The sequence below is a fragment of the Brachionichthys hirsutus genome, chromosome 1, assembly GCF_040956055.1.
Source record: "Brachionichthys hirsutus isolate HB-005 chromosome 1, CSIRO-AGI_Bhir_v1, whole genome shotgun sequence".
Lineage (NCBI taxonomy): Eukaryota > Metazoa > Chordata > Actinopteri > Lophiiformes > Brachionichthyidae > Brachionichthys > Brachionichthys hirsutus.
The window spans coordinates 2720100-2734528 of NC_090897.1; the positions used below are offsets into that span (position 1 = coordinate 2720100).

Here is a 14429-nt window from a genome sequence, read left to right on the forward strand (position 1 = left end):
AGAAACTCTGCAGCCCATGCAGGCTTGATAAAGTCGTGACAAAGGACTTCAGCTCTAAAATCCTTTACCAGGAGGCCGTTGCACAAAAAATACAGAAATCACAAAAAGCAGCGTCGACAACACGTGTGACATTAGGACGCGGTTAGAACCGATCCCAGAGTGAATCGCAGCTTCTTTATAGCCTGGTTTTTAAAGACTGAAAAGAGCTGAGTGGTAAAAATGCATGTACTTGTCAAAGAGGGTGCTTAGATCCTTTGTGTTGAGTATACCACCCCACGGCATGCTGGGGGGAGGGGGGGGGGGGGGGGGGGGGCGACGACATAAAATGCAGCTCCACGTTTTGGTGAGCAGGGGTTAAGGCCCCAACTGAGGGATCTCATCTCTTTGGTATATTTTGGTATGCCTTTGCTTTTCATTCACATCCCACCCGCACAAGCGCAGAGGCCCATCTCCCCACAGTCCTCCCCTCCCCCTTTCCTGTTGTTGCATTTCAATGTAAATGGATGGATGAATGGCTGCAGCTGGCCCATCAAAAGGCCAGCCCCGCTGAAGGGCCTCGGTGATTGAGATTCAGCCCGCCTGCTCCACCTCCACCCTCCCCCCACCCAGCACTTTGTCCAAACACCCTGACCCCCATCACAGTTTTACGGCCAATACCTAAAGCGAAGAGGTCAGCCAGGCACAAAAGGACTCCAAGGAAACCGATGCAGCGATTCGCCTCCGACGGTAGTCTGCACGAAGCAATTTCTCGAATAGGCAATAAATCCCAAACATATCTTATTTATCTCAGGATGACACAAGGAGGTAAGACCGAACAGACCAGGCCAACCGAGCTCAGAGGAACAAACCGCACAGACCATCTCTGACAACAGCTCCCAATCTCTGCCGACTATCCACGGGATAACACATCATCCCGTGCAAGCTCCCGCTCAGCAAAACCTCCAACCAAAACAAGGACATCTCCACCACCCTTTAACTCTTGCTTATTCAGACTGGGGAACGGAGCCATTTGCCTACGAGCGTTACCTACTCTGGCTTTCCCCAAGCTCTTCTTACACATACATTGCACAAAAGTGCCGCACCAAGGAACCTTCTTTATCCCACGTTTGACCATTTACATCGAAGGAAATTATGGCAGTGTAACGCTGCTCCAGTGTAAGATATTAAAGTGTAAAGTCATGGCTCTGCAAGCGAAAGCTGCAGGATGCATAACTCGGTCGTGTGGGTAGCATGCTGTAAAAATAGATATTTAAATAACACTGAAAAAATTAACTTCCCTCTTACGTGGCAGTGAATCCTACATAAACAAGAAAGCACAATTTTGTCCAACATTTCACTGCTGTCCTCGTGAAATAAGATGTGTGTGTGAACGGTCCAAAACCCTGAAGTGAATTAGCAATTAAATTCAGCTTTGGAGCCCAGAATCAAGAGACAAGCCAAAGCAGAACTTGCAACATACGAGTCGACATTGAGACTGAAATTGACGTTTACAGTTTGCAACAATAAACATGTCCTTTTGTAATTCCCCTTGACAAGAGGCAGGAACACTTCATCACCTAGAGACCAATGCTAATAGAGTTTTGAATTGAAAGACCACAATCTTTTCATTTACGTTGTGTTATAAGAAGCAATTTGCTCAGAAGTGGTGGAACAAGTTAGTCTCGGAGCCACATGACAAAGTATACAGGTGAACATTTTTGAGCAACACCTGCCTTCTCAAACTCAGACCACCAACACGTAATCCTCGCCTTTCAATTGTGTCCGATGACGTGGATGACGGCACCTTTTTTTGTTTCCTTGTTCCGCACAAGGCAATGAAAATATGCTCTCAAGCAGAGGGTTTATTTTAAGCCACACAGCCGTTCCTGCCACCAGCGTCAACTGCTTCCCAAAGATATATAAGTGGTATAACAACATCTGGGAGCGTAGAGCTGTACGATGCAAGGTTTCTGCATACGTGCATTATGATTAAACGTATCAGTGGTTTTCCGTTGAAACAGAGAGCAAAACACATTGCTCTTCCAAGCTTCAGTGACAAAAATCAAAAGTCGAGCAGGTAAAAAGCACATTTCTGGAGAAACAGCAGCGTGCCAGAATACAGATCCTTTCCCTTTGATGTGCAAGAGACTGGGGGAAGAGAAAATATTATCAGGAGCGGTGCGGCGGAAAGCGAAGTAGTAAGCACAACCTAAAGACGCCATCCACCATCAGGACCTCCTAAACCCCTAAAATGAGGCTCTACCGTCCCCCAAGGAAACAGCAGGATCCAGGGCCCGCCATTTTGTTCCATTTCACTTTGAGGATAGGAGGAGGTGAAGGACTAGGCTGAATTTCAAAGGGCTTCAGATGCCATTTGAGTATCCGCAGAGATTCTGCTGGTAGAACAGCAGCTATAAAAGATTTACACGACTTGAACAGCGAGAACGAGGGGAGTGAGACAGAAAATGTGGGGGAGAAATGCAAAGGCGGAGCAAGACAGGCAAAAAAGAAAAACAGGATTCGCCATGCTTGTTTACCGAAAAGGACCACACGCTTAGCGTGGGGGAGGGGAGGGCTCTGTGGACAGAAGGCAGGCTGAGTGGGAGCTGGAAGCTCAAGGCTTCCTCTCCTGTCTGCATTAGTCGTGGCGTTCCTCCATTTGTACCTCCAGAACCCTCCGTTGTAACTTTCAACAATATAAAGTACAAAAATAAAGCCAATCTCCAGAAACAATAAAATAATCCAAGTGCAATAGCCCCCTTTCAGCTGATGTTACATTTCCCATGATTCCCATTTCCGGGCTACCGTTGCTGAGGTTAATGCACATAATCAACGGGTGCTAGCACCGGAAGCAGTGGCGAGTGAGCCCAATAGGAGAATGTGTGAACACACCAGAACAAACTGTGAACGTGGGATATCATGATAATATCAGGTTAGATAGCCATATTGATCCTTAAAAGACCAATGTTGGACCAAGAACTAACCGTCGCTAATCGCTAGAAACAACCACTGTGGGGTCGTGTGTTGTATTCTTGTGCAAACACGGAAAACAAACAATGTCCATGCTATCAGCACCGCCTTATATTCTTTACAGTTACCGCAAACATCCTAAAACACGTCCACCGCAGTGTTCCTGCTCATGACACACTACAGATGGAAGGTTTATGTTTTCCCAGGAGCCGGCTGCAGTTAATGTGCAGACTTTATAACATGATGTTGAAAGTATGGCTGGTGTAACGCTCTTCCAGAAACCAACCAGAACCATTGAAGCCCTGAGACACAAGTTGTACAAACAGAACCCAACCTTTACTCATTTAGCTCCAACGGCGTGTCAACGAAGCCTTAAATTAATGACGCTATATTAGTCTGACTTGTCATAGATCGTTCAGGGAAAATGAGAGCCATGACTTTTCCTTAGGTAACAAGAGCAGCACAGAAATTATAACACAATGTGTGTGTTGTTTGTAGCACAACATTCTCCAAGGACCATTATAAAGATGGTTCTCAAAGAAACGTTGACTGACAACAATAACTCCCCCTTCATGCAGCCTCTGAGTGGTCCATGTTACCGCAAAAGGCAAAGCCCCAAAATGTTATTTAGCTATAAACATACCTGCCGTCATTGTCAAAAACAATTCAAAACATTATAATCTTCTGTTGATAAATTATGTTTAAAAATTGTGGATGGTTGGAGTCAATCACATTCTGACGCATGATGTCTTTCAGAATCTATTTTTCTCTCCTCTCGATTATTCCTGATTTGCTTTCTTGACATCAGAATTGTTAGCACTTGAAGCGGTACTCAACATGAATAAATACTCAAACATGAGTACTAGTATTTCTGATAGTTCTGAACATCAATGTGCGTCTTAGAAAATCTACATGTCCCCGTGGATGTTGTTCTCCTGTGATGATCGGGCTTAGTGGGTTTTCTGTTCAGTGTTAAAATGTTATACGACACACACATGAAGTTCGTAGAGTATGAAGAGTTGTGAAACATGAGCAGTAGGAAGGCAGAAACGAACGGTTTCCTGCTTTCTGTTGCACAACACATGTGCAAATCCGAAGTGTAGCCACTTCTTGTGACCTTTCTAAACACTGAGGTTCATGTTTTAAGAGGGAGAGCGTGATTTAACTCCGTGGAAATAGGGGTACATCTTAGTCATCTTCATCAGGAATGGGACATAAAATACAATCAGACACGTCAAGTGGTACGGCGATTATCTCTCTTTTTAATTCATCCTGATTTTAATCAACACAAAATATGACCCCCAACAAGGAGGTATTATTTTGCACATTTATTAGTTCAGTGTCATCTTGCCCATTTCAAGAACATTATAAACGGGTCGAGCATGGGTTACGAAACACAACGGTAAATTTTGCACCAAATCACAAGGCATAAACGCACGTTACAATTTGCTTACAATGAGTAGGATTAGATTGAGTGCTGGCCCCGCCTACCCAGCGCAGTAAAATAAAAGATGGGGAGCTGCACCAGAGAACTGACGTCGTTATTCTCCAGCATAAATACAAACATGCTAACACCTCTGCAAGTCGCTACTGCATTGCTGGATTTCGTTGTACATCCACGACGTAGTCAAAACAGCGACACGAAACCCATGCATGGCTATTTGCTGGGAGCTGCAAGCCCACCTCTTTAATACGTCTAAACAACTAGAAAAAGGCACAAGCACAGCCTCTTCAAATGGTTAGGAAGAAGTGATGACAGATCAGACACGCCACACATAATAGTTTGACATGACTAATATGTAAATACCAGCAAGTCACTTCTTTAATCTTCATTTAAATGCACACAATCTGCCATTAGGTCATTACTACTGTGTAAGATTGACATTGTCTACTGCAACAAGATGAACACGGTTACCATTACTATTCAATTCATAATAAAACAAATGAGGCACACGTGTGCCCACATTCATGGCTGATGTGTGGAAAATGTGTGTGCACATATTCATACGTGAGTGTAAAGACCTTAAACGGTCAGATGTAACAGCAGAGTCTGTGACACAAGGCTTAGGCTTCACATCTTTAACAGAAATATAAGCTTTAGGGGTTTAAATTCCACAGAGCTGACACATTATTCACAACACAAACATCAGTTTTACTAAAATATGTCCATTATTCTGCAAAACAACAGCCAAATGTTTACATCTAAAACATCTTAAATCGTTAATGCACATGTACAACATGGATGCGATGGCACCTGAAAGGGGGATTAAACGACAGCACAGAGAAATGAGACCTGCACACGCTCAAGGGACACAGAGATACGCATCGCTGCCTCTGCAGTGTAGTCAACACGGACGCCCCAACAATCTAAAACACACTCAGTATCTTGGTGGAAAACACCAGCAGCAGCACTGCAGTGGTTTCCTCAGCATTGGTACTGCACCAAAGTGGAGAGCTGGCTCCACATTACGATTCATGTCCAACCTCACCATGTTGTAGTCCCTATAAACAGGCTTTTCAATCAGATAATACAGGGACACGTCACTGAACCACCTTAATCAGGTTATCCATCCACATGGCTCACTGTTGGGCCAACATCCACTTAAGGACGTTTCCTGAGTCATTTTAAAAGACCTTTCTTTTCAAAACACTCCAACAAACACACAGATTTCCTTCTGTCTGTTTTAATATTGACAATCTAGTTCATTGCTTTCCTTATAGCCAGGTATAGAAAGATTCTGTTGAGCTTAATGCCAAAATAAAAATGGACAAGATGTAGTGTTTTATGTGTGCCGTGCACACCTGACTGGAAAAGCAAGTTGAGCAAAATTGCTTTACATTAACAAAACAGGGTTTATTATTAAATACCATTCAAACATTCTAAATAATAATCTGTGTTCTCTGGGATACTGCAAATGCCTGTGAACATGCAAGAAATTCAGAGTCGAGCGTTGCTCTGATACAAGATGTGGCTCATTCCATTAATGCCAACAAGACATGCCGACGAAAACACACGACCCGTTCGTCTGTTATGTAAAAGGTATACAGTTCATATCGGATACACTTCAGGCAGCACTAATCGAGCAGTTAAGCCATTAAAACATGATTATTAAAGATCTCCACAGAGTCAAAGACACATGACATAAAAGCAACAACATAAATAAAATACGTGAATCACAAAATATATGAATATTACCACAGAAAAGCACAACTGCAAAAAGAGCTCCATGCTAGTACTTCATTTAAAAGAAGATTCCAAAGGAGATAGAATACAGCATATAAATATGTAATTACGGGGTGTATTTATGCTTAAAAATCATAAATAAGCGAAGATATTGCAAGTTGACCTTTGTCGCAGCACACATCAAGCCGGTGGGGCAGCACTAGCTTGTAGCGTTCCGTTTGTAGGTGACCAGTAAATGTGACTTACCGCTCTGTCCGAATTTCCAAAACTTCCAAAACTTTAAAAATATTCTATGTTTAGTCTATGCCAAGATGTTTTCGACCGATGCTGGATGTTCCCATTTGTTGTAGCCGGTTCAATATGGACTGGCCCCGAGACATTCGCATGAAGTCGCTCCGACCATCGCAGTTCGCTCGGATCGAGGCGAGCGCTAGCCGTGCAGACCAACAAGCAGACGGTCCGAAGAAGAAAGCAATAAAATATCCACAAAAACCCGTTCACAGCGTAGCTATTTCATCTTCGCCACAAACTATGGATGTTTGCCAATCCATTTGTACAACGCCGAGCTTGATCGAACGAGCAAAAACAAGCAAAATATCACATTTGTTTCGGTTTAATCCTCTCCGACAGCCCATTCGAGCGCTTTTCGAGTGGCCTTCGACTCCGATGTGTGTACGCTTAGGACGGAAACGATTCGGGAATGAAACGAGCGTCCTGATTGGCTCTGGAGCTGTGGGCGGATACTTTCTTCACAGGAGCTGAAACAGACGACATTTTGGATCCGCAATTCATTCCGTTCTGGGTCCAGAATGACTGTAAAACGGGCTCCAACATGGCTGACTACACTTCATAGTTTCAAACGTGAGAGTCCACGCTCCATTATGTAGATGGCGACCAAGAAAAGGAAATGGAGTTCAGGCATTGGGTGCACTCGTTTTCCTAATGCGTAGAAAAGAAACTATTTTAATACATTTTATTTCTACAAGCATTAAACGTTCTTCAATTGAATTTATTGAGTATATATTTTGAGTATTCATGCTATGAAAAATGAACCAATTCATAGTAGACTTATTGTAAACTGATTCCGATTCCTCATTCAGACAGTACATCAGAGATGCACTGTAGAACGATATTAGGATGCATTTTGACCACAACAAGAAACAGATAAATAAACACTATAAAGGATAAACCAATAGAAATAATAATAATAATAATAATAATAATAAACCAGGTCCGAGGAAGAGGAGACAGTATATATATGTGCAAATATATAGTGCAAAGCGTATGTGTATCTCTGTGTATGTGCAAAAAAAAATATGTATGTGCAAAAAAAGCATGTCAGACGTCATGAATAAATAAGGATAGATAATGGAAAAATGTTTGTAAACAGTTTGGCTGAATACTTGTTTGAATATTTTTACAACCTTACTGAGATTATTAAACACGGGACATTCGTATGGATATTTACATTAATTAGTATAATTGCGAATGTATAAATTAAATTATCTCGACTTATAATAACAAGTATTCGCTATTTATCTTTGGTGTTTATCGCACCTAAATTGCGTGTCAATGGATCGGCTCAGAGGAGACGGGGGTTGGAACGAAATCGGAGCGTCCTGGTGAATATACTAAACGAACCGAGAGTTAAAATGAAAGGGGTGAGGATATAAGAAAGGCTCCCATTGGATAAAAAAATACATGTCTATTCTCATTGGTTTGCAGAAATGTCACTTCCCTGTACACGTTTCTCATCACGTATTTCATGTTTTTACATATAACTACACAGTAGTAGGGTATGGAGGCTGTAATCTGGATTTTTTTGATTCAATTTGTTTAAGAATTTCTCCTGAGCAGCGCTGCAAGTATTAAAACGGACGTTGTTACCAATACTAATAAGACGAGGGCGCTCTCTTGTGGAGAACACATACAGTTGATTTGTTTGTTCTGAATTATTTAAAACATGAACTATTAGTAATTACACTATTGATCATATCAGCAGACAACCTAATAGATTTAAATGCTTGTGTTTTGTACACGCTAAGAATGTTGTAGCCAAAAAGTCTCTTAAATCGACAATCCACTACAGAATTAGGTGAAATACTTCACTAAGGCTGAAGAGGGCGCTGTTGGCGCTTTCTTGCGTAAACTATGCGTAAATGTGGCCGCAAGTGGGAGTTCAGCGAAGAAGAGAAACAACAACAACAACAGTGGAAGACGAAAGGTCGACACAAATTTCGCTTTGGGCAAAGTTTAACTTTATTTTTCACAGCGAGAGTGATTCGACAAATCCTATAATGTTAAATTTAGAATACATTCGCGTTACGTTCTGCTTTCTCCTACGTACGTAGGAAGCCCGGATGTGGTGGTGTTTAGTTCGAGGTGACATTTTTGCTAGGTTGAATAACATCGTGGGCTAACTCTAGGAACTCTAGCGTGACGGCAAAACAGCAAGACGTTTTATTTTTGGAGAAAGCCGGTAGCTAGCCGGTGCCATTACTGTTTTAAAGGAAATAAACGGAGCTGAGTGGCAACATGTCCGCTTTGTTGCGGCACAGTGCTGCCCTTTGTACAAAACACAGCACCGCTAAACGTGCGTTGTTGTCACTGGTCAGGCGAAACGCTCATTTATTAGCCAAAAACCTTCCATCTAGCGCTAAAATTAAAATTGTGCCGACCAGCTGGGATGGTGCCAGACAGGTGTTCTATGTCAAATGTGTGCGGACAGTCTCGAGTCAGCCGCAGGATCTCCTCCAGGTAAGCCTCAACCCCCCCCCCAAAAAACAAGACATTTTGTCATGATAAAACATAAACATGTTCCCATTTTAGAGTTTTCTCCACCGACCGCTGGGTCCTGGCATGTCCGGAATTAACAAGGAGATGCTCAGGAGGAACCTGTTAAAAAATCCTACTGGTATAATCAAATTATTAGGTACATTTCTATTATTTCTGTCAATATTGTATCCATATATTCATGCTTATACACATGATTATTTAATTAATACATAATGTGATACAATTTAGAGCTACTAAAAATGACAAACATTATTTTTAGGGGCAACAGACTTTTTCAGTAGATCTCAATCCAAGCAAGAGAAAAATAATCAGAATGGACAAAAGGAAAAAGATACAGATGAAGGTAAGTGATTAATTATCGTTCTTCTATTTATTTATTATTGTCATGAAAATGCATTTCACAATATTATTGCCTGCCCGAAAACATTTGATGGTTTCCCACAAATATTTAACTTTTTTTCTGTGATGTAATGTAATAGGCTATGGACTAATGATCATATAATTTTCCTTTCCTGTGTGATTCATATGAACGTTTAGACTCTTTTTTTTTTTCTCCCTGTCTTCAGGTGCCATTGAACCCCCTGTTTGAAATTTTAAAGAAAGTTCTCCTCTATTTAGTTTTGATTTAATTAAACAAATAATTACATTGAGCGGAGTCTTGTATAAAAAGCTACAAACCTTGACCCATATCATTAAATACACTTGTCTCAGATTGTAAAGCACATTCATTGATTGTGTTTACCAAACTAGATCAGAAGTATTCAGAATTCAAGTGTACAGTTTAGTAGCAACTGCCAATTGCAAAACAGTAATGCAGCTAAATATTGTCTGAACTCGCACCGTAAACTTGAACTCAACACGAGTTTCAGACTTTATTTAGTATTTTTGACTGGGTAAGCATCGGCGACGTGCTCGCGGACTCCGTCTCACGCTTCAGGACACTCTTCCTACTGAAATCTGTGTTGCGCTGGAGACGGTAGAACGTCGTTGTCTTGCTCCCACCTTATTATGGTCCGTTGCTCCACATCTGTTCTATCGAAACCAAAGCGGAAAAGTGGCTCATCTCGAAAATGGACGGATGCTTGCCACCTTGTTATTAAATAGCCAGATGTATAATCTTAATCCCTTTCTCTGTAATTCATCTCACCTTTCAGAGGGAAAGGAACGTGACGGGAGATACCGCAAACATCTGCGGAACCTCGTCATTGTAGCGATTGTAATCAGCCTGCTGAACTTCACGAATACGAATACTGGTGGAGACATAATTTGGAATGATTTTGTCAATGAGATGTTGGCCAAGGGAGAGGTGTCGCATGTGCAAGTCACGACCGATGGCAACACAGTAGCAATCTACCTTCATCCTGGAGCGATTATCTTTGGACGGCCTGTATGTTGTGACAGATTTATTTGAGAAGATTCGCACCTGAACCTCGACAGGCTGATTTGCGCGCCGGCCTCTTACTTTCCCGTGTTTCGTTTTGCAGAGGCTGAGACCCGTCTACCAAATGGAAATTCCCGACAGTGAGAAATTTGAGGAGAAGCTGAGAGCTGCTGAAAAAAAGCTGAACATTGACAGCAAGGACTGGATACCTGTGACCTACATACAAAATTGGTTCATTTTAAAGTAAGAAAGTATGTGCAGAAAGTATGTGCAGAATACATTCTGAATTATTCTGAATTATTCTGTAAATATTGCGTCAGTTAATCTGTTTGATGTTTTTCCATCTGTTCACTTTGCAGGTTATTGTACGTTGCAGGCTTTATGGTTCTTATTCAGTTTGGTGTCTGGTACATGTCCCGAGTATTCAGCACTGCTGGCAAGGATGGACGCTTCGATGCTTTCGTGAGTGAAACTGCATGAGCTAATATGCGGTTGTTACTGTGTTCCGATGATTTATTTAATGGGCATTTCAACATACTTAACAGAATCAGTTTAAGATGGCCATGTTCACCATTGTGGATGGCAAGTCGGGCAAAGGTGTGAGCTTCAAGGACGTAGCAGGGATGCATGCGGCCAAGAGGGAAGTGAAAGAATTTGTCGACTACCTCAATGTAAGAAGTCTTGTGTGGTTTTAAAAGCATGTTGATACTCATACCGTTCACGTCTGGCATAAATGAAACTTTAAGGCTATTGCTTACCATGTTGGTGTTGTCTGTTGTCAGAATCCAAAGCGATACCTCCAGCTGGGAGCCAAAGTTCCCAAGGGTGCATTGCTGCTTGGACCTCCCGGCTGCGGGAAGACGCTGCTGGCTAAGGCCGTAGCCACCGAGGCCCAGGTCCCGTTTCTGGCTATGGCTGGCTCTGAGTTTATCGAGGTCATAGGAGGTATGCGTAGAAAGCCCCAGCAGTTACTATGTCATATAGCGAATCATCATAGATCGCTAAAATGTGACATTTATTATGATACTGATTGCTAGTTTAATTGAGCGATTCTGCGTGTAGGTTTGGGTGCCGCTCGGGTCAGGAATCTGTTCAAGGAGGCTCGAAGTCGTGCTCCTTGCATCATCTACATCGATGAGATTGATGCCATTGGAAAGAAGCGCTCCACCAGCATGGAAGGCTCCTCCAACGTTGAGGAGGAACAGACGCTCAACCAGCTGCTGGTGGAGATGGACGGTGAGAGAAACAGAGGAGGACGGAGACGTCGTGTTCTCAGTCCGAATCATGAGACTGTGATTTGTCGTTTGCAGGAATGGGAACGACGACGGACCATTTAATCGTCCTCGCGTCCACCAACCGAGAAGATGTTTTGGACAGAGCTCTGATGAGACCAGGCAGACTGGACCGGCACATCTTTATCGATCTGCCCACACTGCATGTAATCTAGAGTTCTCACCGTTGCCGCTCCTCTTCATCAAAGAGAGACGTTGTTGAGTTGTCTGATGGAAGTTCTTACGGGGCGAAATGAAGTCTGTTTCAACTCTTTGTCTTTGTCGTCGCTCAGGAAAGGAAGGAGATCTTCGAGCGGCACCTGAATATGCTGAAGCTGACCCAACCTGCTCATTTCTACTCTCTGCGTCTGGCTGAGCTCACTCCTGGCTTCAGTGGTGAGCATTTACTGCCGTATCCTAATGGCGGACACTTATATTGCTGTTGCAAACTCATTTTGTCTCTGCAGGTGCTGACATTGCTAACATTTGCAACGAAGCTGCCCTGCACGCAGCCAGAGAGGGCCACAAGTCCATCCATACCATTAACTTTGAATTTGCAGTGGAGAGAGTGATCGCAGGTACGATGTCGTGTGGGGGGGGGGGGGGGCAGGGGGGGTGCATTTCACACGTAGCACTTGCAGCTAATATCAGACAAAACTGTGTGTCTTCAGGAAGCATAAAGATGAGTAATAGCCTGTCTATGGAGGAGCGGAAGGTCATTGCCTTTCACGAGTCAGGACATGCTTTAATTGGATGGCTGCTTGAGCACACGGACGCCATCATGAAGGTAACGCAGTCCTCCGTGCGGTTTGAGTCGTCGTTGAGAATATCCGACCTGTCCTGAGTGTTCCTCTAAAATCAAATGATCTACTCGGCTGGATCGATCTGTGTTTTTTAGTGTATCGGACAGCATAAGTGCGTTTGCTTCTCCTATCCTCTGTGTGTTGTTTCATCACTAGACCGTCATCATATCGTGCTGGGTGGTAAATATTTTACTCTCAGTTAACATGCAATGAGAGAAACATCTTTTTAAAGGCAGAATTCAGTGCTTGCTCTGCAGGAAGACTTGATCACTTTGCAGAATTTGATTGTAAACAATATAAATTTCATCAGTAGTATGAGAGCCGGTCAAGAAAACACGGCTGGACGCATAGAAAATCCTCAAGTGTTTCTAACACCGTGTCTATGTGCAGCTGATGGTGCTAATTTGGTGCTCCTCAGGTGTCCATCGCCCCGCGGACGAACGCGGCCCTGGGATTTTCCCATGTTATTCCGCGTGACACGTACCTTTTCTCCAAGGAGCAGCTGTTTGAACGGATTTGTATGATTCTGGGAGGAAGAACGGCGGAGGTTATCACTTTTAACAAGATCACCACAGGTACGATGGGATATTTAGCGTCGCGCTGAAGAAGTCTCTTCCTTAACATTGTAGTTAAAGATGCCCCTCCTGTCAAAGGCTGTTCCTTAAGGCTGCGTTTGCATGCGATCCTTTTCCTTCCTGTCACCAAGGTGACGACTTGCTGTTGAACAAATGAACCAGAAACACAAAATGAAAGCCCTCAGCAGCAACGTGAATCAACCAATCATCGATCCCTCTTTCATCAAACGTGTTATTCATTTTTTCACCGCATATGTTCATTTCCACCGGCACGCATTGGACAGATGAAGGACATAATGTCTATAAATTAGCATTTAGACCTGGAGGCTAATTCAAAATAAGAAGGACTCGTTGGAATTGTCTTCTCTGTGGTGCAACTCTGTTTTTGTGTCCTCAGGCGCGTACGATGACCTACTTAAGGCAACGCAGCTGGCCCACTCTATGGTGGCGAAGTACGGCATGTGTGACAGTGTTGGCCAGGTATCCTTCCCAGACAAGGAGGAGCAAGGTTCCTTCAGTCGCCGTCCGTTCAGCCAGGGCCTGCAGCAGCAGATTGACCTCGTGGGTTCTAAAGCGTCTTTGTTAACCTGCGTTTTTGTGTAAATGTTAACCCACAGAATGTTGTCGTCACAAAGTAAAGTTATGACGGAACCTGTTTTTGTAACAGGAAGTGAAGATGCTAATAACCCAAGCTTACAGGCGAACGGAGACGCTGCTGCTGGACAACAGAGACAAGCTGATCCTGGTCAGTCGTTCCCTTCTTCCATGATAAACTTCACGTGTTCAGACTGAAGCTCTTCGCCGTCGTGTTCAAATCACAATTGCCCGGGCTCTGTCTTCCCAGTTGGCCGACATGCTGATAGAGCGGGAAGTGGTGAACTACGAGGACATCGAAGCCCTGCTGGGTCCGCCCCCTTTTGGTCCCAAGAAGCTCCCCCATCGGAACTGGATGGAGGCTGAGCGGGACACGCACGACACCAGAGAAGACAACCCTTAGCCTAAAGTGCAGTTGGTCTAGAAAAACCTCTCCGGTAATTTCATTGAACAATTATGTGCGCTGACTTAGAATTCGTTTGCACGGTGTGCTAATACATGAAACGGCTGTAGGGATCATTTTCATGTTAAAGCACCGTTTGACATCTGCCAAAGGAGCTAATGAGTCATTTTTAAACGCAGTCTTTTAAGTAGATTGTTGTGGACAGCGAGACTTGATTTGAACTATTCCTTTGAAACAGCCCATGATCTGTTTGTTCTGGTTTCCCAGCCTGAGATGCTTTCAGCCAGTTTTATTCGATGGAACATGTCGGTGCCGATTTAATCACAAGAAGCAGAAGTTGTCCCAGCGGTTGATGCGTCTAAATATTAAATAAATAAAAAAAGTTTAATCTAAATATTGTGTGTTTTTCTTTACTCATAGTTGAATGTACGTTTGAGGTATTTCACAGTATAGCCATAAAAATATCACAGTAT

General features: G+C 43.1%; 1 protein-coding gene across 1 annotated transcript; it reads left to right on the forward strand.

The window, feature by feature from the left end:
- Positions 1 to 8668: 8668 nt before the first annotated feature.
- Positions 8669 to 14333, forward strand: spg7 (SPG7 matrix AAA peptidase subunit, paraplegin). The gene is made up of 17 exons (XM_068754439.1): positions 8669 to 8890; positions 8963 to 9065; positions 9189 to 9272; positions 10084 to 10316; positions 10414 to 10553; positions 10670 to 10772; positions 10856 to 10981; positions 11093 to 11255; positions 11373 to 11546; positions 11621 to 11748; positions 11875 to 11977; positions 12049 to 12159; positions 12253 to 12368; positions 12803 to 12959; positions 13357 to 13520; positions 13627 to 13704; positions 13804 to 14333. The coding sequence occupies exons 1-17, from the start codon at positions 8669 to 8671 to the stop codon at positions 13954 to 13956; spliced, it is 2358 nt and encodes a 785-aa protein (XP_068610540.1). The 3' UTR covers positions 13957 to 14333.
- The last annotated feature ends 96 nt before the right edge of the window (positions 14334 to 14429 follow it).